This window comes from Nicotiana tabacum, chromosome 14, assembly GCF_000715075.1.
Source record: "Nicotiana tabacum cultivar K326 chromosome 14, ASM71507v2, whole genome shotgun sequence".
Lineage (NCBI taxonomy): Eukaryota > Viridiplantae > Streptophyta > Magnoliopsida > Solanales > Solanaceae > Nicotiana > Nicotiana tabacum.
The window spans coordinates 108,058,513-108,085,005 of NC_134093.1; the positions used below are offsets into that span (position 1 = coordinate 108,058,513).

The following is a 26,493-nucleotide window of genomic DNA, read 5'->3' on the forward strand; positions in this document are numbered from 1 at the left end:
AGCTTAGCACATCATTTCACCCTCAAACGGACGGGTAGTCCGAGCGCACTATTCAGATATTAGAGGATATGCTTCCTGCGTGTGTAATAGATTTTGGAGGTTCTTGGGATCAGTTCTTGCCACTTGCAGAGTTTGCCTACAACAACAGTTATTAGTCAAGCATCCAGATAGCACCGTATGAGGCTCTGTATGGTAGGCGGTGTCGGTCTCCAGTGGGTTGGTTCAAGCCGGGCGATGCTGGATTATTGGGTACAGACTTGGTTCAGGATGCTTTGGAAAAGGTTAAGGTGATTCAGGATTGACTTCGCATAGCCCAATCCAGACAGAAGAGTTATACAGATCGGAAGGTTCGCGACGTTGCATTCATGGTTAGAGAGCGGGTCTTTCTCCGGGTTTCACCTATGAAGGGTGTTATGAGGTTCGGAAAGAAGGACAAGTTAAGCGCAAGGTTTATCAGCCCATTTGAGGTGTTGCGACGTGTTGGGGAGGTTGCTTATGAGCTTGCCTTGCCTCTTAGTCTAGCAGGAGTTCATCCGGTATTCCATATTTCTATGCTCCGAAAGTATCACGGTGATCCGTCTCATGTGTTGGATTTTAGCTCAGTCCAATTGGACAAGGATCTATCTTATGTTGAGGAGCCAATGGCTATTTTGGACAGGCATGGTCAAAAGCTGAGTTCAAAGAACATTGCTTCCGTGAAGGTTCGGTGGAGGGGTCAGTCGGTCGAGGAGGCGACTTGGGAGACCGAGCATGATATGCACAGCCGCTATCCTCATATTTTTACCACTTCAGGTATGTCTCTATGCTCGTTCGAGGACGAACGATTATTTTAAGAGGGGGAGGATGTAACGACCTGGCCCATCATTTTGAGTGTATTAGACCAGATCCCCTATTTACTGCTTCTCCCGTATCTTTTTCTGCTTATGTGACTTGTCGGGAGGTTTTGTTGTTGGTTTCGGAGTATTTTGGGATACTTAGTCCCTAAACGGAAGCTTAAGCCTTAGGATTTTGACCGCAGTCGGAACTGTATGAAGACGACTCCGGAATGGAGTTCTGTCGGTTCCGTTAGCTCTATTGGGTGATTTTGGACTTAGGGGCATGTCCGGTTTGTGTTTAGGAGGTCTATAGTTGATTTAGGCTTGAATTGGCTAAAGTCAATTATTTGGAGATTTTGACCGGTAGTGGACTTTTTGATATCTGGGTTGGATTCCGATTCTGGAGGTTGGAGTAGGTCTATAATGTTAATTATGACTTGTGTGCAAAAATTGAGGTCAATCGGACGCGATTTGATAGGTTTCGGCATCGCTTGTACAAGTTTGAAGTTTCAAAGTTCATTATGTTTGAATCGGATGGTGATTCATTTTTTAGCATTGTTTGATATAATTTGAGTGCTCGACTAAGTTTGTATGGTGTTTTAGGACTTGTTGGTATGTTTGGTTGAGGTCCCGGGGGCCTCGGGTGTATTTCGGATGCTTAACGGATCGAAAATTGGACTTGTGTAGTTGCTGAAGTTTCTGGGTTTTGATGTTTTCGCACCTGCAGTGGGGAGACCGCAGGTGCGGACTCTCACATATGGATGAAGGAGCGCAGATGTGGGTTTTGGCAGCCGAAGCTGGGTTCGCAGGTGCGGAGGTAATTGCACAGAAGCGGCCTCGCTTCTGCGGTTGGCCCGTGCGCAGGAGCGGTGAGGGTTGCAGGAGCGGTTCCTTGGTCGCAGGAGCGCATCCGCAGGTGCGGCGCTTCTCTCGCAGATGCAGACCTAGGGGACTTAAGTTAAGTCCGCACTTGCGATGAAATTTCCGCAGGGGCGATTATAGGCCCACAGATGCGAAATCGCTGGGTAGAAAATGCCAAGTTCGAGGGTTTTATCCCATTTTCAATTTTGGGACTTTGAGAGCTCGGATTTGGGCGATAATTTGGGAGATTTTCAGAGGAAGCTTTTTGGTAACGATTCTTAACCTATTTATGGTTATATTCCACTAATCTATCATTAATTTTATCTTTTAATTTCGTATTTGGGTGAACATTTGGGGAAAATGGGAAGAAGTTCTTCAACTAAGATTTTGGATTTTGATTAAGATTTTGATATCGGATTTGAAAAATTTTGGTACGAGTGAACTTGTGTGTGAATGGGTGTTCATATTTTGTGACTTTTACCCGATTCTGAGACGTGGGCCCGGGGAGGCTTTTTGGGGTGATTTTCTAATTTCTTGTTTTAGCTTTGATTTCATTAATTAGATTAGTTTCTTATAGTTGTATTTATGGCATGTAATTGATTTTGGCTAGATTTGGGCCATTCGGAGTCAGATATTCGTGGAAAAGGCATTCTTACTGATTGATTGAGCTTGGTTCGAGGTAAGTGGCTTGCCTAACCTTGTGTGGAGGAAATCCCCTTAGGATTTTGTACTGTTGTGATATGTGAGCGCCGTGTACGTGAGGTGACGAGTACGTACACGGGCTATTTGTTGTAAAACCCGATTTATTTTACTGAGTAGTAATCTACTTTTCCTTTAATTTGAGTTATACCGTTTGAATAAGTATTAGTATGTTTTCATTCTTAATTGAGCTATTTCAATATGTATAGCTATCCTGTTTAGTCTAATATCGTATATCTACATACTTGAACTACTTATTTGAACTCTTTATAGCATGCCTAGTGAATTCTTGCTTCTTTTCTTGACTTGTACTTAGTCTAAACTGTAGATTCTCTTGTTGTACCTATCATCTGTAATTGTTTGAGCTGTGTGTTTACTTTTGAGACTACGAGGCGGTTCCTTGGGAGTTCTCCCTGTATATTTACTTTTGAGACTACGAGGTGGTTCCTCGGGAGTTCTCCCTGTATATTTACTTTTGAGACTACGAGGCAGTACCTCGGGAGTTCTCCTTGCACATTTACTTTTGAGACTACGAGGCGGTACCTCGCGAGTTCTCCCTGTATATTTACTTTTGAGACTACAAGGCAGTACCTCGGGAGTTCTCCCTGCATAATTGTTTTGTTACTACGAGACGGTATCTCGGGAGATCCCCTGCTGTTTATCCCTGCGTGTTGCACTGTTATTTTGCTGTATTTTCCTTTGTTAAATTACAATCTCTTATTATACTGTTATATTCTCCTGCTTTATTTATTATATACCAGTGGGCCTGACCTGACCTCGTCACTGCTCTACCGAGGTTAGCTTGGCACTTACTGGGTACTGTTGAGGTATACTCATGCTACTCTTATGCATATGTTTTTGTGTGCAGATCCAAGTATTTCTTATCAGCCCTGCTACTAGTTGAGAGTACTTGTTGTTGTACGGAGACTTCAAGGTACATCTGCCGCATCCGCAGACCTCGGAGTCCCCCTCTATTCTCTCCTATGTCATTTACCTTCCGTACTTCTTTTGTTATACTCTGGTGTATAGAGATACTAGTTTCCTTCTGTAGCTTGTGACTTATGATGTTTCAGGTTTTGGGAAGACTGTGTATTTATAGAGTATTGGTTATTGTACATGCCGAGCGACATTGTTACTAGTTATTTAATTATCTACTGGTGTTAGTTGCCAAGTTTTACTTTTGTTTTGTTATTTTCTGCAATTTGTTAGGCTTACTTAGTCGTAGAGACTAGGTGTCGTCACGACATTATACGGAGGGAGTTTGGGTCGTGACACAATATCTCTTGACTTTGTTATGCCTTGAGAATATTGAGTACTTTGGTTGTGACGCTTAGGCTCAGTTTTTGACTCTTGTATAAGTACCTTAAATTGTATGATCTTAACTTTGCTTAACTGCTTTGACTAGAGTGTCTTGATGAGTCCAATCCTGAGTGAGTTATGTGCCATGTGTGTGTGAGGTTTGTGTGTTATTCTATGCACTACATTTGATGTCTAGAACTTGCCCCGTGTGTTTGCAAAGCGAAATAGTAGTTTTGTTCAGTCTTGGAAGTGATATAGGCGTTTCTTTGTTGAGCCAGATATGTATATTTTACCTGCCTAATTGTTATGTATTGTAGTTAACTCTTTGAGCTTGTAATTTTGTTTCTTTGGAAACCATATTACAAACCTTACCCATTTATTTGAATTACCCATCTATTTGAACCTTTTCACCTTTCATGAGCACTTGAATTATAATGAACTTTGTAAAAGTTAAAGTGTGGGGTGGTTGGTTTGGCTTTTGAGTGGAACTAATAAAATAAGGAGAAAGGTGCACTATTTTAAAAAAGTAAGAGCCACTTGAATTGAAAAAGGAAAAAAAATAGTTGTATTGCTGTGAAAAATATTCTTTGATAGTGGTTACTCTTGATGTAATTCTGCTTAAAGAAGCATGGAGTTAATATACATTGATCTGAAGATGGAGTTATGGTTTGACATAAGTGTGGGATTTTAAATATTAAAGTGTATGTATTAAAGTGATTAGTGAGGTATAGTCACTCTTATATCCAAATGTATCCTACCCGACCCGCAGCCTACATTACAACCAATTAAAGTCCTACTTGATCCTAGACTGAATGAGCTCGATTAGTAGAGTAGTACACTACGGGCAAGCCTATGGTGCATATTTTGTGGCATATGAATATTATTTCTGAGATTGAGTGAATTTTTTCTATTTCGAGTTCCTAATTGTTCTTAAATTTTATTGTGTGTGGAACTACTCTCTTTTGTTATGTGAGGGCACTTGATTCATGAAGGAAAGGTAATGTCATTGACCTCTATGTTAGAGTAAGCGAGTGAGTTGTGAATAATGCATGGTACTTGTGAGTCAACTCTTGAGGTGAAAATGTTACACTCATGTGCTTAGTTTATTTTAAAGATTCTTGGTGTGATGAGTTAGGAGAATTGTTTAAAAAGGTCGTGTCTATATAAAGTTTAGTCTGATTGCTCGAGGACGGGCAATGGTTTAAGTGTGGGGTATTGATGGTAGGCTATAATTGCGTATTTTAGTTGCTTATTATACTCTAAATTACTGTACTTTAATTGAGTTTGAGCTTTAATCGCTAGTGTTTTGTACTAATTGCATGTTTTATGCCTTGTAGGAGTGATTCTGAGCTATGTAGATGTTATGGAGCCAACTAAGCAAGACTGTTGGGATCGTGTTTGGGGGTCGAGGATCAATTCTGGACGTAAAAATTCAAGGAAGAAGCAACAGCTAAAGAAAAACACTAGTGCGGGGCACTGTTCGAGGCACTGTGCGACTCATTAGTGTAATTTTATGTAAGAAATTTTCAAAGTTCAGAGACTGAATTTTTTTGGTCTTACAGGAAAAAGCACTAGTGTGATGCACGGGGCGACGCACAGTGCGACACATGAAAAGCAATAAGTTTGTAAGTTTTTCTATTTCGGCTAGAAAAGGTATTTTCGTCTGGGCCCGACCCTACTTAGTATAAATACATGTAAAAATATTTTTTAGAGGAATTTTGACATACTTTAGACCTAGGGAGAGCACGGAGTCGCCGTGGAGGCCAGAATTGATTAGATTTCATCTTTCTTCTATCAAACTTAGTAATCTTTATTTTTTCTTGATGATTTGTTGTTTAGCTACCATATGTATGTGGAGCTAAACTTCACGTTCTAGGGTTGTGGTTGTCATGAATATTGAAGTTTATTAATTATATTATCGTTAATTTGAGTTATCATCTTTGATTGTTTCTCTAATTCTGTGCATAATTGCTTAATTATTTGGCCAGCAGTTGAGTTCTATTTACTATCTATGCTATGCTTGGGAAAGCCGTATTTAGATTAGAGTAGAATTAGAGAGGGCTTGTTTCTGCACCCGTGGCTCGGGGAAAGATTTCGCGGTTTGGATAAGAATATACCAAACAGTCTTGCTTAGTTGAATACCGTATTATATTCGTTCATGATAGATTCAAGACCATAGGAATATAGGGTTGATATATTATGGATAGACATATAGTATTGTGGGAACATACTATTTATATAAACGATCCGGTCAACTTGCAATCATAGATAATTTGGATTAACAGGTGTAATTACGAACTCAATAGGATTGAGAAACTGACCACAACCCTGGAATCTAGATCTCCCTGGGTTACGTGTTTAAATTTCACAATAGTAGTTGTAATAGAAAAATCAAACTCTTGATTATCTTGGACAATTAACTAATTTTAGCTTGCTTAGTAATGGTTAATCTAAGTCTCTGTGGGTTCGACATCCAACTTTCGAGTCACTTTATTACTTGACGACCATGTATACTTGCGTGTACTTGGGGAACCATACAATATATAGAAAGTAACAATCTGATAACACGTCGATAATAACACAACAAAATCTTTGAAAAATCGTTTTGACTATGTTAATTCTTAAAAAATATGGTGGATCAATTCATTTGCACTTTCAAATATATTAACTATTCAAAATATATAAAATTATTCTTAAAATTCTGGATAAAAATTTGAGATCAGTATATAGATGCTAATAATTAAGAAAAGAAATCACCTTAGTCTTCTGAGAAACATTACCCGAACCTTGGGGGCTGTGTAACCTCACGTTTCTATTAGTGTGATATAGCAGATAACTAGTAAATAGTCGAGGTGGTGCATGCTGCTAAGATGGTATGAACACCATCGTCATAAAATTCAAACAAAACATACACAAATTTTATAGAATAAATTTAATGTTACTTATTAAAATTTAACTTTAGGCCACAAATTTCATTAATCCTCCCCTTCATTCAGCCAAGACAGCTCCAAACTTTAAAAAAATAACAAATACTAATAATCATTTATCTAAATTAGTACTAATTACATAAACTCACTAAACCTCCGGATAAATTAATGGTTATTTTTGCCTCCGAAAAAAAAAACCAAGAAAAATAATTACCATAATCAAACCTTTCTTTCTTTCTCTCTTTTTTTTTTGGAAAAACGAAGGAGAGAAGTGTTTGTCCCATGACGATTTTGGAATAGCCAATTCTTCATTTGGCTCAAGAGCCAAGGCACTCATCGTCCTTTTTTGTTTGCTCTGCACTTCACATAATTCTCTTTTTTCGAATTTCTCACATCTTTTATTTTCTTAATTAAAATTTCTTTTACCAAAACATAAATTTTGGTTATAGGAATTTGAAAGTTTAAACGTTAATTCTTTTGTTCTTCTTCCTTCCTCTTTAAGCCTTTTTTCCAAAAACTTCTAATTATTTGTTGGGAAAATGGCAATTGGTGTATTCTGTGGTGTGGTTCCTTTTATATTCCGCAGGAAGCCTTCTGAGTTTAAGGTATTTTCTTCTATTTCTTTCATTTATTGTTTACCTCATTTTTTTTTCCATATAATTTCTAATGTTATTAAAACATGTTTGTCTAAACGTTGAATACGTAAAGTTTCCCCATTTTTACATGAAAATCCTTATCATACGACGACTAAGAAGAAGAAGAAAAAAAAAAAGCAAAATTCTGCATTTTCATTATTCCATGCAAACATCAACGTGGCAATTTTCTTCCTATTTTATTGGATATCCTAAAAGGACCTCTCTCGCAATCTTTTTTCAAAACCATGTTTTGGTTTATGGGATTGTCGCCGCTTGACAGGAGGTCAAAAGTTCAAGTTGGTACGGTAAACTTGAGTACAATAGACCCAATGTGGTTAGGTCTTTTCCTTGCGCACAGCGGAAGCTTTGTGCACCGAAGTGTCCTTAAACATATAAGTTGATGGATGACAAATACTTAAAAAATAAAAACCACCTCAAAAAGTTTCATCATATCAAATGAAGTCTTTGTTAAATTTTTTATATACATGAAAAAAAAAAACTCATTCACGTTGAATTTTGACATATCAATGATATTCCCGCTATAGAAGGGAAACCCAAGAGCAACGGTTAAGTTGTTTTAGTGTGACCTATAGGTCACATATTCGAACGGTAAATTAAGTTGTCTCCGTATGATCTATAGGTCACAGGTTCGAGCTGTGAAATCAGTCACTGATGCTTGCATCAGGGTAGACTACCTACGTTACGACCTTTTTTCGGATCCTGCATGAACACGAGATGTTTTATATACCGAACTACTCTTTTCGTGATATTCCTGTGATAAAATAGCATGCTAACAGAAATTAACAATATTTTTCAGGAAGAAGACACACGTAAGACAAGGAGATTACATACTAGAGTAATAAAGAAATTACCTTCTATATTAGTATCAAAAAAATATAAAGCAGCCAAAGGTTCCAAAGTACGCAATTCATGTGGGGTGAAAACACCAAAAGCTGCAACTTTGCACAATTCAAGTGTGGCAAAAACAACAAAAAGTCCAACTTTTCATAATTCATGTGGAGTAGCCAGCAACTTCAGAATAATGACAGATATAAGAAACAAGATCCTCTCCTTAAGAGACTTGCTTGATCTTTCTCCTTGTGATGGCTCTGAATCTGCAAATGAGGTATTTCTTCAGTTACTTTATCTTCAAGGATTTAATAAGTTTAAGTTATATATACTGTCGAATGGGAGCCTTGAAGCAACGGTAAAGTTGTTTCCGTGTGACCTATAGGCGACGGGTTCGAGCCATGGAATCAGCCATTGATGCTTGCATCAGGGTAGGATGCCTACATCACCCCCTTGGGATGTGGCCCTTCCCGGACCCTGAATGAACGCGGGATGCTTCGTTCACCGGGCTGCCCTAAGTTATATATACTGCCAGTGTAAAGAATGTTTACGTCATCATGTCAATTTTATCTATCGTAGCAGATAATCTGTCTTATTTTCAAGATTACAAATCCAACATTTTAAGGAGATTTACCTAAAGATATCATTTGGGTGACCTGATAACGTAAAAGATTTCTTCCACTAACAGTGTATATAACTTTACTTTTTGAATATACAAACTGATTTTGCAAAAAAATAATATTACACTATCAGGATATTTTAACTCATCATAGCAGGTAACATGCCTCATATTCCAGGTTACTAATTCCGTTTCTTATGGACGGTTAATTACCTGTAATTTAAGTGACCTGATAGTGTAAAAATTATATTATGCTGTCAGTATATAGAAGTTAAACTTCTTCGATACTTGTTAAAGGTCAATGCCATTTTCCAGAACAGAACAAGAAGTCTTTTTTAACTTTCTGTTTTGTGCATATTTTCCTACAGCTGCTGATATCAACTCTGATTGATCTACATAAACTGTATCCTTCGATCAACCCGGATTTTTCATTGGCAAAAATTGATGGAGCAGCAATACATGAGGTTATTTACTCCCTAAGTTGAGCATTTTTAATATATGCAGTACTGTTGTTTTTAAGCAAAACCACAACTTACTGAGCTAACCAAAGTTTCCCTATTTTTTCAGAAAGTGCGATGCTTTTGTGATATATTGAAATCAATCGGGCAAATGTGGACTGGAAATGATGAGTGGATGATCAAATGCAAAGAGAACTCATGCAGTAAACTAAATGATTTTGAATATGGTATGATCATATCTGTAGTTTAATACTCCCTCCGTCCCAAAAAGATAGTAATTCTTTTCGGATTAGGAGGGTCAACTTCTTAACTTTGACCATGAATTCGGACATAGAATCTTTAATTTTTTTTAAAATAAAATTTATATATTTGAAAACTACAGAAAAAGTACTATAAGTCATAATAATTAATAATTTAAAATATTTCAAAGGTACATGAAAAAGTCGTGGTCAAAGAACAACTCGTTTGACTCTCGAAATCCGAAAATGTCATCCTTTTTGGGACGGGGGAGTATTATATAGTGATTTATTTTATGTTATTCATCATTTTTTCTTCGATATGAGAGTTATAATTAATGATTTTTTTCGGTTTACAATTTAGTATCGGCATTGCTCGAAGACATTATTAAGCTAGCTAGTGAAAGGATGATAGAAATGACGGATGAGGATGAGGATGACGATGAGGACGAGTACGAGGATATTGAGGATGATCAGACCAGAGATAGAAGTCCTTCACCTGATGCATTTGAGGAGGATATTGAGGATGATCAGACCAGAGAAAGAAGTCCTTCCCCTGATATATTTGAAAAGGATTTTTCCGAGTGTTATTCAAGCAACAATTCTTCTCTTTCGAGCTCTCCAACTTCAATCCTCCCTGAGATAATAACCAATGCTTCAAAGAAGAATGCAAAGGCTTCTATCGCCGCCCCTCTTCGCCTATCACTCAAGGTTCAAGCAGTTGGAAAGAAGAATCCAATTGAGGTAAAGCACCTGTCGTTCCACATGTTTCCCAATGTAAATCAAGATTCAAATATAGAAGCAAAGCAAGATTTTGAATATAGTCAAGATTGTGAAATAGTGGACTTGCCAGAGATTCTACTGACTAACCTGGAGAATTTATCAGAAAATAGTGGAATATATTGGACTGGTGCATCAAATGGTCAACCAGTGCAAGCTCGTGTTACATTTGATGTGTTTTTACCTCCATCTTCAATTTCTAAGTTGCAATCAAATGTAGCAGAACAGGCAGCAGTGCCACCTTCTCCATACATTTTATCACCAAAACTTATAGAATCACAGGGACCAACAACACCTGCACCCGATTCCACGCTCTCACCAGAGAGCGAGGAATTAAAACCATCGTCACAAGCAGCCCAACCTACTACATCAGGAAACAGCGTCACATTAGGAAACAGCGTAACACCTCCACCTCCGCCTCCTCCCACTACATCAAAAAATAGAGCAGTGCCTCCCCCTCCGTCGCCGCCTCCCAGGAAATCAGAAATAGTACATTCATTTCCACCTCCACTTTCACCTCACAAAGGATTAAGGGGTATGGTAACCTCACATCCACTTCCACCAAGGGAATCAAATGGAGCAACACCAGCGCCAGCACCACCTTCGCCGAAGCCAATTGGAAAGGTAGCTGTACCACCACCACCACCAATGCCAATGGGAAAGAGAGCTACACCTCCACCATCACCACCTCCACCTATGCCAATGAAAAAGGGAGGTGCACCACCACCACCACCGCCAGTGTTTGCAGGTGCAAAAAATCTACGACTTAAGAAAGCAGCTACTAAACTGAAAAGATCATCCCAAATGGGAAATCTTTATCGATCTCTTAAAGGAAAAGTTGAAGGATCTAGTTTAGATGGTAAATCAAAAGGGGGAAAGGGAAAATTTAGTGCCGCCTCAAAAGGAGGTAAACCAGGAATGGCTGATGCATTAGCTGAGATGACAAGGAGGTAATTAATCTTCTTGAAATCTCAAATCATTATTTTGGTAGGAGGCAACATATTCTCTGACAATGTTTATATTTCACAATTATGAATTATATATCTCACAGGTCAGCATATTTCCAACAAATTGAAGAGGATGTTAAAAATCATGCTAAAACAGTCATGGAGATGAAGAAGGCCATTGCTTCTTTCCATACATCAGATATGTCTGAGCTCATTAGATTCCACAATTATGTGGAATTCCACCTTGAGAAACTAACAGACGAATCTCAGGTTCATCCATATTTCTTATTTCTACCACAAACTACCATTTCAGGATGTCGTCGGCTTAAAGATTTTCTTGGTACAGGTGCTAGCAAGATTTGAAGATTTTCCTTTTAAGAAGTTGGAAGCGTTGAGGACGGCAGCAACTCTCTATTCCAAGTTAGATTCAATAGTCTGTACTTTACAGAGTTGGCAACCGGCCTCGCCTGTTAGCCAACATCTTGCTAGAGCTGAGAGGTACTTCAACAAGGTAGAAACTAAATCCCTGGACCTCAAAACTTCACATAACTCACCTCCAATTTTAATTTCCCTTTAGCAACTCTAACAAATAATTTTCTGTCTAGATAAAAGGAGACGTGGACTCTCTGGAAAGGACAAAAGATGAAGAATCCAAGAAACTAAAAACCCATAAAATCCATTTTGATTTCAGCATACTAGTGCGCATCAAAGAATTGATGGTCGATGTTTCCTCAAACTGTATGGAACTGGCAATAAAGGTTAGTACAATGAAAATCACTCAAATATTAAATCTTGTAAATAACTGATACAATGTTTTGAATTTGAAATGTACTTCAAACATATTTCAATACGTCGATATGGAATGCATAGAGCATCATTCAGATCAATACTTTCTAAATCTCTTACATGGTATGTACATTAAACACTTTGGTAATTGATTTGGTTAACAAAAGGGGACAGTCCGGTGCACAAAGCATCTCGTATTCCCGCAGGGTCCAGGGAAGGGCTGTACCTAAGGGGTGTGATGTAGACAGACTACCCTAATGCAAGCATTAGTGGCTGCTTCCACGGCTCGAACCCGTGACCTATAGGTCACACAGAGACAAGTTTACTGTTGATTTGGTTGACAATTTTTTGAAATAATGCTGTAATGTTGAATCAGGAAAAGAGAGAAGCAATGTCAAGGGAAAAAGATGGAGCTGCACAAACAAATGAAGGGAGAGAAAAGGAATCAGCTCAACTGCTTTGGAAGGCCTTTCAGTTTGCATTTAGAGTCTATACTTTTGCTGGTGGGCATGATGAGAGAGCAGAAAAGTTGACAAAAGAATTGGCTGAAGAAATCGAGACAGGCCTTCATCGTTAGATAATTAGCTTCTGCCCCTTTTTTCCAAACCAAAAAGGAAACAAAAGAAAGTCACTATAGGCTGCAATATATTGGCATTGTTGATGCTATTCTTGGCAAGGGCCTTGTAAATGCTTCATTGAGCTGTGATTTTCATGCTTATATATATACTAGGAGAGAATTGCTAGACATGATAATCATTATTTGTTTAGACTTAAGGGAGAATTGAGCTAAAATCTAGCTTTGCCCTACCATTTGTTGATACATACAATATATATCACACCTTAGTGACTGGTTTTGTAGCATGTGTATAGCAGCAGACTGTCTATTCTTTCCTTGTCAAACAAAAAAAAAACACTTGTAACAACTATATAGATTGCCTAGAGTCTAACTTCTATATACTGACAGTATAACATAAGAGATAGCTACAAGTAACTTATGTGTTATTAATAACTTGGAAACAAGGCACGCAATGCAGCTACAGCATGTTAAAATACATAAAAAAGGACAGTCCAGTGCACAAGGTATCCCGCGTTCACACAGGGTCCGGGGAAGGACCGCACTCCAAGGGGTGTGATGTAGACAGCCTACTCTAATGCAAGCATTAGTGGCTACTTCCACGGCTCGAACCTGTGACCGATAGGTCACACGGAGATAACTTTACTTTTGCTCCAAGGCCCTTCTCTAACATGTTAAATTGCATATATGTGTAAAAAAAAATACAGTATCAGTGTATATAAGTTAAATTAATGTATGTCGTCTATTCTTTTATACAGTTTTATTTGTGGGCATCTCCCATATAGTTGAATCTTAAGTTTTTTTTGTCAAAAAATGATAGCTCAACATAGTTATGAATATATTGTAGCATAATTATTCCTTTCATTTTCACCTGATTTCAACTTGCAAGAAAGAAGAAATTTCGACAGATACTATTTTGTCCTTCTTTTGATATTTGATTTTATCAGTCCTCCTAGAAATTTTAATATATCCCATCATTTTTAACAGTCAAAATGTGGTAGAACATGTCAACACCATCACGTATTTCAAATATTACCCAAGTGATCATATGCATTGAAACAAAAGCAGAACTCAAGTCTAGAGCTAAAAGAAATAAATTCATTTAAACAAAAAGACAAACACCTGATAGGCTTCACTTCAAAAATGTGGATTGTGATTCTCGTGGGTAGCTTAGATAGTTAGATTACAAATCTCCATATAACTCAATATTATTGGGTTAAATGAGCTTAACGGGACAGGATATATAGCAACGTGGTTCATCTACTGTCATAATTTATTAGGCTTTTTGTTTACTTTCGTCTTCAAGAGAGAGATTTAGTGGGCGTTTGGACATAAGAATTGTAAAATTTCAAAAAAAATTCAAGTGAAAATGGTATTTGAAAATTAGAGTTTGTGTTTGGACATAAATATAATTTTTGGTTGTTTTTGAATGTTTGTGAATGATTTGAGCGAAAATTTTGAAAAATAACTTTTTGGAGTTTTTCAAATTTTCTAAACATATTAAGAAATCTACTTTTTAGCATTAATTAATAATGAAATTGACCATATTAATCTTAATTTGCTTATTAGAAATACAACCAATACTCCTTGACTCTTTGCTCCAAAGACAACTTTGAAAAAAAGAAATTAATTTTTTCTTGATATTTGAAAAAATCTAATATTATGAACCACAAAATGTTAAGCTGAAGATTAATCAACAATGGCAGAAAGAGAGAAAATGACAGAAAGGAGAAACTGAGTCGGTCCAGCCAAGTCTAGACCACTCTTTTATTTCTATTATCTATCTGTATTTTCATAAAATCTGAGTATATATATTTACAACAATAAAGAATGGTAAGAAAAACAAAAATACAATTGGGCCGAGTATCCTATGTTATTCCTGGTCTACTTGGTTGGGCCCTTTTCCTTTAGCTGAGCCCATATCTGGGTTAACACCCCCTTTCAAGCTAGAGAGTAAAAATACACCAAGCTTGCCAAGAATACTGTGATGAAGTTGTCCACATAGAGCCTTGGTCATAATATCAGCTAATTGATTGACATTGGAAACAAAATGCAAAGAAACAAGTCCTGAATTCAAGCATGTGCGAACATAATGACAATCGATCTCAATGTGCTTTGTACGCTCATGAAAAACTGGATTTTTAGCAATGTGAAGAGCAGCCTGGGTATCACAATGGACTGGGACAGGAGCACAAATAATGAGACCAAGATCCCCAAGTAGTCTGACCAGCCATGAGATTTCAGCAGCTACTTTCCTTAGAGCCCTGTATTCAGCCTCAGCTGAAGACAAGGAAATAGTGGGTTGTTTCTTACTTTTCCAGGAAATTGGGTTGCCACCAAGTGTCACATAATATCCAGTAATAGATTTGCGAGAAATAGCACAAGAAGCCCAATCCGAATCAGAATAGGCCACAAGAGACAAGTTAGAAGAGCTGGAGAGAAACACACCCTGAGCAGGATCAGCTAACAAATATCTGAGAACATGCAGCCCAGCCATCATGTGAGGAACATGAGGTTTCTGAAGAAACTGGCTCAAGTGCTGGACAATAAAGGATATATCTGGTCTAGCGTGTTGTAAGAAATTGATATTGCCAATAAGCCTTCTGTACAAACTAGGATCAGGGAGGAGATCACTCATGTCTAGAGTCAGGTTAACAGAAGGGTCCAAATGACTCACAACAGAGGAGAAATAGTGGCAATTGAATTCAGCAAGAAGATCATTGGTGTATTTGTGCTGACTCGTGACATAACCCTGAGAGGTTTTGGAGATTTCAAGCCCTAAGAAATAATGGACTGAACCCAAATCCTTGATTTTGAATGGTCATCCAAAAATTACTTCAGGGAGTTCATTTCAGATAGGTCATTTCCAACCAATAATACATCATCAACACAGACAGCCAATACCACCAAAGAACCAGAAGAGAATTTAGTGAAAAAAGAGTAATCATTTAAACTGGAAATGTAGCCTCTTAACAGTAAAACCTCAGACAGTTTTGAAAACCACTGCCTGGAGGCTTGTCTGAGGCCATAAAGAGATTTCTTGAGCTTACAGACTAGATGAGCTGAAAAAGAAGCAGGGGAGACATCAAGACCAGGAGGAATTTTCATATAGACTTCCTCATGGAGATCACCATGAAGGAGGGCATTATTAACATTCAACTAGTATACAGTCCAATCTCTTTTGATGGCAAGAGTTAAGAGGCTTTTGATTGTGGTGAGCTTGATAACAGGGGAGAAGGTTTCAGTAAAATTAATCCCTTCCCTCTGAGTATCTCCTCTAATAACTAACCTTGCCTTGTATCTCTCAATAGACCCATCTACCCTCTGCTTAATCTTATAAACCCATTTGCAGGGAATAGCCTTCTTTTGTGGAGGAAGAGGGACAATGTCCCAATTCTGATTAGCCTCAAGAGCATGAAATTCTTTTAGCATGGCCTCTTTCCAAGAAGGATGAGCTGCAGCCTACTGGTAAAACTGAGGTTCATGCATGTGAGCTTCACTAGGTGAGACTTTAGAGGGTGTAGAATTAGAAGAGGAGATGACATAAGTACAAATATAATCCTCAAGATAAGAAGGTTGAATAACAGTTCTAGTGGACTTTCTTAAGGGAGGAAGAGCAGAAGTAGTTGAAATGGAAGTAGGAAGAGCAGAAGTAGTTGAAATGCAAGTAAGAGGGGTAGAAATAGAAACAGGGGAGACAACAAGTGGTGGAGATGAAGGGAGATGATTAGGAAAAGCTTCAGGAGGACTAGCAGAGGAAATATCTACAGGAGTAAAAACTGGGATATCCACAAAAGTGGTTGGTAAAATATTGAAAGGAGGAGAATTAGAGGAAGAGGAATAGGGAAAAATATGCTCATGAAATACCACATCTCTAGAATGGAAAACAGAAGAGTTAGATAAGTTGAGCAATTTGTATCCTTTCTTCCCACATGGATATCCTAAGAATATACAAGCAATAGCTCTAGATTGAAACTTATCCCTGCCTACCTTAGGGGAAGTGGAAAATGAGAGACAACCAAATGATCTTAAGTGGTCTTAAGGAGGTAGATGACCATGAAGTTTTTCAAATGGGGAATGTTTGAGAAGAAGTGATGAAGGCATTCTATTGATAAGGTATGTGGCAGTCAATACACATTCCCCCAAAATTTCAGAGGTAATTTGGATTGAAACAGTAGTTCTCTTGAAATTTCTAAAAGATGTTTGTGTTTTCTCTCTACAACACTATTTTGTTGTAGAATGTGAGGGATAGAAGTTTGATGTAAAATTCCTTGTGAAGCAAAGAAACTGATGGCTTCAGAACTACTTCCAAGTTCAAAAGCATTATCTGATCTAAAAGTTTGTATTGAGGAATTGAAGTGAACTTTTACCATATAGGTGAAAACTTTGAGAATGGACAGAGCATTACTCTTGGAAGAAAGAAGATGAGTCCAAGTGACTCTGGTAAAATCATCCACTAAAGTGAAAAAATATCTAAAGCCATTATAAGTTTTAGTATTATAAAGTCCCTAAATATCAATGTGAATTAGTTAAAAATGTGTGGTAGAATGAATAGTACTATCATGGAAAGGTAGTCTTTGTTGTCTAGCCATTGGACAAATTGAGCATATAAAAGGTTGTTTAGTGGATACTTTATTAGACATAAAGGAAATAGATTGCATCTTATGAAAAGGCATGTGACCTAATCTCTTATGCCAAAGTAAATACTTCTTATTAACAGGTGAAGTTTGATTACAACTAGGTGAAACATTTACAGGTGAAGTTGCAGGGACATATTTATTACATGGAATTGAACCTACATCAAAAACAGATTTATTGTGAGATCCATCAACAAAAGATGATAGAGAAGAAGTTTTGCTGCGAAACAGATCTCTATCTTGATGAAGATAATAGAGCCTGCCAGATGCCTTACCAATTACCAGTGGCCTCTTCATAGAAGGGCCCTGTAAGGAACAATGGAATTTGGTAAGAACTGCTATACAATTCAGCTGAGTAATAAGTTGATGAATAGAAATTAAATTGAAATGGAAAGATGGTACTAGAAGGACATTAAGTAAAGTTATATCATGTATTAGATGTAAGGATCAAGTTGATATAACCTTAACTTTGTACCTATTAGGTAGGGTGACAAGAAATAGTTTAGTTAAGGGCACAATATTTGTGAAGCAAATGTTTGTGTGGAGTCATGTGGTTAGTGGCCCTTGAATCCAAAATCCAAGGGTTTGTACTAGAGTGTGAAGATGCACATACATGAGAATCTACAGACTCTACAGCATAGGCAGTGAACAAACCTGTAAAGTGAGCAAATGCAGAATCCTCATCTGTGTGAATAGGTGGTACAGAACCAGGAGAGACCCGAACTTGCTGAAATAAACTCAGGAGATGCTAATACGGTTCCTTTGTAAACCCATGAACTGGAGCAAAAATTTCTTGAGGCTGACTAACCCTAGAAGATGATTGAGGATAGGAAATATCACCTTGGACACAGGAAGCAGACTTCTTATTCTTGGTAAATTTGAAATCAGTAGGAAAACCATGAAGTCTGTAACATTTTTCCATTGTGTGTCCAGGTTTCTTTCAGTACTTACAAGATATTGTGGACACATTCTTCTTAGGTTCATAATTCACCTTCTAAGTGAAATTTTTGTTGTTATTTTGAGTGACATAGAAAGAAGCAGAATCCCCAGAGAAATTGGAGACATTGGAAAGGGACTCCTTCTCACTCTCATCCTTTTGTAAGAGGGAGTAAGCTTTGCTTATAGGAGGAAGGGGGTTCATCATCATAATGGCACTCTTAACAGTAGAGTAGGACTCATTCAACCCATTCAAGAACTAGAACAATTGTTGGTCCTCTATACACTTTGGAAGTGCTCCACAAGAGCATACTATACCAACATAAGAAGAGTTCGATTCATCCCATAAGCTCTTAAGTTTAGTGAAGTAGGTAGGCTGAAGATTAATCAACAATGGCATAAAGAGAGGAAGAAAGCCCTAGATAGGGTGATGAGAGAGAAAAGAGAAAATGAGTCGGTCCAGCCAAGTCTAGACCACTTTTTTATTTCTATTTTCTATTTGTATTTTCATAAAATCTGAGTATATATATTTACAACAATAAAGAATGGTAAGAAAAACAAAAATACAATTGGGCCGGGTATCCTATGCTATTCCTGGTCTACTGGGCTGGCCCTTTTCCTTTAGCTGAGCCCATATCTGGATTAACATAAAAAAAAGGCCAAAAATTCAGTTAAAGTGGACCGAAAGAGTAGTGTTTAGGAGTATAAAATTGATCAAATTCCTTTGATGAATTTCAACGCGTTGGAATTTGACAAGTTATACAGTACAAAGATATGGCAACTATTAAAATATGGCTGCCTTGTTTTATTGGATAACCAATCATTTTCTTGTTGGTATCTCCCATTTATTTTGTTATTTCCCAAATCAAGAAGCTAGAATTTTTTTTCAAATTTTTTATTGATGAAATATATATAATTAAATCATAGGAAATAGATGATTTCCAAAAAGTTATGGGGAATGCCCCACAAAAATATTTTTAAAATATAAAATAAGCACAAAAAGAGGAAGGAAAATGTCACGGTTGATGTATATAGTGCAGGTCATAGACACTAATTAACTATCCCATATCTCGGAAAAATTCTAAAATTTATCTTCAAGTGAAAATTGTAAATTTTATGGTCAAACACTGATTTCGAAAAAAAATAAAAAATATTCAAACTCATTAGCTTCAAATCCTGATTCTGCATCTGACTTGTTTTGTCACGTTTTTGTAAATAATTTTAAATATTTTGAACTGTTAACTATTTTGACTTATAAGAATATATAACTTTTATTTCAAAAACTTCTTTATTCAAATTCACACTGAAATTTAATTAGATTAAGTTTCTGAATTATGTCATATAAAATGGAACGGAGGAAACATTATTTATGAAAGAAAAAGATTTTACAAGAAAAACTAGTAAAGTCATATCAAATTCCAAAAATGGAACCAAACATCATAAATAAATTAAAAATAATAAAAATTGCACCATACAAAATGCCAACAGACACCAAAAAAAAAAGCAAAAATGGTAAATACGGAACAAGAGTTAAATCTATTTTACTTACCAATCAAATATCCAAAAATATTTTTCATTCATTAAATACGGAAAGATAAGTTAAAAAAACAATTAATTTCTTGAGAAATACCTTTTAGGAAAACATTTCCCTAGGGGAACATTTTCCTTCGTAACAATAAAAACCATGCTACATGCATTTAGTACTTTAGAATTTACTTTACGTAATGTTTAACTTGACTTTTTGGATTATCATTTATTAATATTCTTAATTAAGCACAATATAATGTTTGCTTTATATATTGCTAGTGCATGTAGATGAATGCGAAAAACAGATTAGCCTACAACACATGGCTGCTCCAAAGACGATTGTTTCTCTTCTTCTTTTGTTGGTTTTCACAAGTAGTGATCTCTCTCTCTAATTTTTTATTTAGTTTTCATAGCATGTATACATAGATTATACAGTGATCATGCGCAGTATACGCAAAGGTGAAGCTACATGTCTAAAAGGGTGGTCAATTGATCACTCTTCGTAAAAAATTTACATTGTATATATAGATAAAATATTAGGTTTTAGAGGTATATAATATATACTGTATACCCTTTGTTGGGAAATTTTTTTCACTTCCTTCAAGCTTGAACACCCTTAAAAAAAATTCTGGTTTCGCCACTAGTTATACGTATATTATATATGAATTATACATATATTATACGTCTGCCAAAGTCGAAGGCAGAGAATTCAATAAGGTGGGCTATGTAAGGATATTCAAAGTCTATTTTTTGATCAATAAAAAGTAATATATTTTATCCTATGCACAGTATAATTTTTCGGCGAAAGATGTTCAGTTGACCATCCTTGGTCACACATAGCTATTAGCTTCGCCCCTAGTCTGCCGGCTACTTTTAATTTAAATTGTTGGGTGTGCAACTATTTAGGTTAATTCTTATGTATCTAACTAATGGAATGAATATTATAACAGGTACATTATATGAAGTGGAAGCAAGAAATGTAGTGTATGTGCATTGCAACAGTGACAGTGACTGTGAATTTATTTGTAAAGATGATTATAAGATGGATCCATTTTGCTACAAAAGCCTATGTGTTTGTGATAGTAATTACTTTTGCAAAAATAAATTTGGTTGCAGTTTGAAAGGATTCGTATGTGATGATGGTGATATCCAATGTATTAATTACACGTGTCAATGCCCAGAGAAAGTCTAGGGCTAGCTGTGTCTAAATTATGAGTCCTAATTACATATTACCGAACTACTTCGGCTTGTAATATTGACTCTAAATATTATATAATATACTATTTTACTCTTTTGGAACTAAATATGTATTCCCTCCATCCCATTTTAATTGTCGCTTTAGCTCTTTCTTTCTTTTTTTTGGAACTAAATATACTATTTTACTCTTTTGGAACTAAATTTTCATAAATCACGAATTGAGAAACTTTACAAAGCACAACTGACATAGCTACAATTCCGCTTTAGTTCTTTGTACGTCCATTATGAAAACAATAAAACAAGGTACATTTACTAAGTTACTCCTATTAAATGCTTTTTGAGAATTGAGCAATATTATTAAAAAGAACTATTATTTCTTTAATATTAAGGGTTATAGTCGGAAACAACTACTCCTTCCGATGCACTTTAATTGGCTTTTTGACCTTTTTTTGTGATCCACAGCATGTTATTTTTACAGATATCAAGAAGGAATTAACTTTTTTTTTTAAAGTTGTTCTTGGAATAAAGAGCCTAGGAGTATTTTTAGTATTTCGAATGAACAAATTAAAATTAATATGATCAATTTTATTGTTAATTAATACTAAAAGGTAAATTCCTTAATATGTGTGGAAACAACCAAAAAAAATCAATTAAAGTAAACTAAAAGGAGTAATAAATTTAGTCTTGAATTCCTAATGGGACAATATTTGAGGCAATTCTTTTGAGTTAAAAGCGAAAATTAAAATGGGATATTGGAGAAAGTATTACCGAATTACATCACCATTTGATATGATCATAAATTCATTTGTCATTTCTAAAATTTAAAACCTACAAACTCAAAATCCTAACTCCTTCTATTCTAATAGGGTTCATACCTGTAAGGCATTAAAATTTGATAAGATAATGCATTTACTTCCACAGAAATCTATTCCATAAATTAAAATGCTTAACTTTTGACTTTTTCAACTTTTATACTTGATGCTTACTCAAAAGTGGAATAGAGCCAGTCCCTTTGAAATGCTATTCTACTACAAATTTCTAATCGAAGCAGTTTTTTATAATACAGTATCTAATAGGGTCCTTATAAGCTATAGAAAAACAAATTTAGATAAGATACAATCTATGCATTTACTCTTAGAAGTTACTTTACGAAATGTTTAACTTGATTTTTTTGTATTATCATTTACTATACTAAGTCATAATCTTGCTTTATAATTACTACTAGCTAAGTGCAGATGAATGTGTATATATTACTTTTGTTTATCTTTTTATAACTGAGAAATACCATGTTTTTATATGCACGCATCCGGGTTGGAAGTTGGAACCTTTTAATGAAATGATAATATATAGAAGGTTAATATAATAAGAGATACTATTCCTCAATTTCAATTTGTTTGAACCCTTTTTGGAGTATGAATTCAGACATAAATTCGTTAACTTTTTTTGAAATAAAATATACATATTTAGAAACTAAATAAAAAGAATTACAGATTACAATAGTTAACAATTCAAAATATTTAAAAACTATTTAAAATACAGTATGGTCAAAGAGAATCTTGTTTGGCTCTCCAAATAATAATAGGTTCATTTTTTTAAAACGGAGGAAATACTATTTTTCCTTTGTTTCTTATGTCTTTTTATTGACTAGATCTTTATGTAATTTAATGTCACGATGCAAACTGGATGATCGACAAGCATTCTCAACTTCCTTCGTCTCAATTTGTATGATACTGTTTGATTGAGTACGAAGTTTAAAAAAATATAAAGACTTGAAATTTCTGGTTTAAAATAAGTTATAGACATTTATGTGGTTATCTATTATCTTATTAAAGGTCTAAAAAATTAAATTTTAATTAATTATAAATATAATAAGGTAACATTCTAAAAAAGAATGGCAGGGGAAGGAGATGAATCATGAGGGGAAGGGAGAAGAAAAGAAAAGGGGAAGAAGGGAGGTAGGAGCAAAAGAATGAGGGAGGAAAGGAGTGGCGGACTTTTAGGCTCGCAAACTTTTAAAAAATATTTGTAAGCAAATTTTACGGGAGACAAAATTTATGTGATGACCCAAAATATTATTTTTAAATTTAATAAGTAATTATGTATTTTAAAACCTCAAAAAATACCATTTATCATTTCTCGGCTTGCGTGCGCAGTCCGTATAATTTTTCGAAAAGTTTTTATGTGAAAAATAAATTAAAATGGGAAATAGAGCTTTAAAATTCAAGTGAGTTTACCTTAGTCAACATTTTTAGCAAACGGACCCGGATCAGTATTTTGATAGTTCCGATAACTCCGTATCGTAATTTGGGACTTGGGCGTATGCCCGAAATTTAATTTGGAGGTCCCTAACTCAAGTTATAACCATTTAACGGAACTAGCAACTTAAAGGCTAAATGTTCCAAGTTTGACCACGGGGTTGACTTTTTGATATCGGTGCCGGAATCTGATTCTGAAAATTTGAACAGCTCCGTTATGTCATTTATGACTTGTGTGCCAAATTTGAAGTCATTCCGGATTGATTTAATATGTTTTGGCACGAGATTTGCAAATTGAAAGTTTAAAACTCAAAGTTCGAATCGGGGTGTGAATTGTAATTTCAATATTGTTTGACGTGATTTTAGACCCCGAGTCAGTTCGTATTATGTTACGGGACTTATTGGTATATTCGAGCGGGCTCCCGAGTACCCCGAGAGTGAAACAGATCGAAATCGGAACAAGAATTAGACTTAAGCAAAATCTGAAATTTTGAGTTCTGGTGTAATCGCACTGCGGAATTTTGACTGCAGGTGCGAGCTCGCAGAAGCGAGACTTCCATCGCAGATGCCGTCTTCGCAGGTGCGGCCCTTTTGCGCAGAAGCGGACGTCGCAGGTGCGACATTTTGTCCGCAGGTGCAGAACCTCGTCTGGCAGCTCCACTTCGCAAATGCGAGACCGCACGTGCGAAAATATAGCCCGCAAATGCTAAAATACTGGGCAGAATACATAAAATCGGGTCTTAGCCATTTTTACTCATTTTAGAGTTTTAAGTCTCGGATTTGGGCGATTTCAAGGGGGATTTTCACGACTTTGAACTAAGTAAGTATTCTTTATCATAAAGTGATTATATTTCACAAATCCATGTCTATATTCATCATTTATTTCGGATTTAGATGAAAAAATTGAAATTTTTGTAAAACTTTCCAAAAACAAAAAATTAAGATTTGAAGGTCCATTTGATATCGGAATTGGACAAATTTTGTATGGTTGAACTCGTATCGGAACGGGTGTTCGGATTTCGCGAGTTTTTTCCGGGATTTGAGACGTGGATCCCACTGCCGAATATTTTAATGAATTTTGTATTTTTATCCGAAAAAATTATAAATTCATATGGAATTAATTCCTATGATTAGCATTGAATATATTGAATTATTTGTGAATAGATTTGAAGCTTTTGGAGGCAAATTTAAAAAGAAAAGTTGTGGTTGAATAATTGATTGGAATTTGCAAAGCGAGGTAAGTGTCGGGGTTAACCTTGACTTGAGGGAATAAAACCCTTAAATTGTTTGTTATGTGAATTGCATGTAAATGACGTATAGGCGAGGTGACGAGTGTCTATACGTCGTCAAATTAATTGTTTGCCTGCTTACTTTAAAAATCATAAATTATTTTTAATCATAAATTAATTATTATAATAATTATTTCTCTCTTATTCTTTGTCAAATATTAATTAATATATTTCTGCATTAATTGTTACATGCTATTTGAATTATGTGCCTTAATTGTTATTTGACATTTAGCATATTAAATATTAAACTGCCTATTTGCTCCCTGATTTCCATAATAATTTGCTATTTGTCATTGTTTGCTTCATAATTAAACCATAATTATTGTATGCTTGTTGTCTTGTAATTTTATATTAATTGTTACATTTATTGGGAAATTTTCTTCTATAAGAATTGGTAAATGAAAATATTGGAGGAGCGGGTTGCACGCCGCAACATGATTGATTACAATGAATATATTGGAGGATCGGGTTGCACGCCGCAACAGACTTATTAAAAGTCAATATTGGAGGATCGGGTTGCACGCCGCTACAGACTTATTAAAAGTCAATATTGAAGGATCGGGTTGCACGCCGCAACAGACTTGTTAAAATGAATATATTGTGAGAGCGGATTGCACGTTGCAACTGAAATAATGGAAATGATAATTGGTTATGACTGTTGAGTTGCCTTCAATTATTATAAATGAATTACCCGATTTATTTCTATTATTGTTGTTGTTACTAATATTACGTACAGGTTAATGTAAGTGAACCGCCTTAGCCTCGTCACTGCTTCGTCGAGGTTAGGCTCAGCACTTACCAGTACATGGGGTCAGTTGTACTGATACTACACTCTGCACTTCTTGTGCAGATTTTGGAGTTGGTCCCAGCGGCGTACCATAGACTTGCTCGGATTTCAGCTATCAGAGGAGACTTGAGGTATAACTGCATGGAGTCCGCAGTTCTGAAGTCCCTATCTATTGTACTTTAGCTGTGTGTTTATTTTCAGACAGCTTTATATTATTCAGACCTTTATTTGTATTTATTCTAGAAGCTCGTGCACTTGTGACACCAATTCTGGGATGGTATTTAGACACCGTTGTTTGATGGATTATTTCACTATATTTCAAATTTTGCATCCGCATTTATTTTCTTGTTATTAATACATTTAAAAACTATTTTAAAATAGATAATATTATTCTAACGTTGGCTTGCCTAGCAAGTGAAATGTTAGGCGCCATCACGGTCCGAAGGTGAAAATTTCGGATCGTGACAACTTAAGTGTTTTTTAAAGACATAAAGAGTATAAATTTATAAGGTATGCGTACTTTTGGGGCTCGATAATAGCGTAATTCAATGGACAGATCCGGGAAGATTTGCACAAACAGGATCAATTAGTTCTACTGTTTGAGTTTTGTCCCCGTTTAAATATGTTTTCCAAAAAATGGTTTGTGGGTTTGAACTTGGCCACAAGTCATGGACATTGTCACAAATTCAGATGAATGCCAAACTATGTCTTATCTCAAGTTATGACAAATTATTATAACTCTAATACAAATTGTTCGATTGACTGTTAAAATTTGTTTGCGTTGATCAATTGTTCAAAAATTTCTACAAATCGTCAAGACTTGACACTGTTAAAAGTTTACCTATCTTATTAAATTATTCACAACGTATAATGCATAGCTTTAAATTTTAAAATAAGTATTAGTATAAGTTGGAATTGAGGTGAGGATAAAAAGAATGAAACATTGACAGGCTTAGTGATAGAAACTAAGGGTCCACCAAACTATGTAGAGAAGCAGGTACTCTATACGTTCCCACAGAACGCACGCACACAGCAGCAAGTAAATGACACAATTGAATTTTACGTGAAAAACTCTCAGCTCACGGGATTAAAAATCACGACCTACCCTTGTAGGATTTCAACTTCACTACTGAGCAAACTTTAGATTACAACCTATTGTAACCTAGGAATTAACCTTTAATCCCTCACTAACTTGTAACAACTCTATTACAAGCCACTTTGTAATAACTCTATTACAAAGACTTACAACTCGACTAACTCTAGCCAAGACACAAACACAAGACTTATGATTTTACAAAGATTTCCTACACAATGCTTCTAACTAAGCTAAGTAGGAATTACAAGTAAAGTGCTTTAACAAAGGTGCAACACAACTAAGGA

The 26,493-nt window shown here is 35.9% G+C and overlaps 1 protein-coding gene across 1 annotated transcript; it reads left to right on the forward strand.

The window, feature by feature from the left end:
- The first annotated feature begins 6,874 nt into the window (after positions 1-6,874).
- LOC107785572 (uncharacterized) lies at positions 6,875-12,769 on the forward strand. The gene is made up of 9 exons (XM_016606910.2): positions 6,875-7,206; positions 8,054-8,362; positions 9,073-9,168; positions 9,272-9,389; positions 9,763-11,128; positions 11,230-11,395; positions 11,472-11,636; positions 11,731-11,883; positions 12,288-12,769. Exons 1-9 carry the CDS (start codon positions 7,141-7,143, stop codon positions 12,486-12,488), a joined length of 2,640 nt encoding a protein of 879 aa, XP_016462396.2. The 5' UTR covers positions 6,875-7,140; the 3' UTR covers positions 12,489-12,769.
- The last annotated feature ends 13,724 nt before the right edge of the window (positions 12,770-26,493 follow it).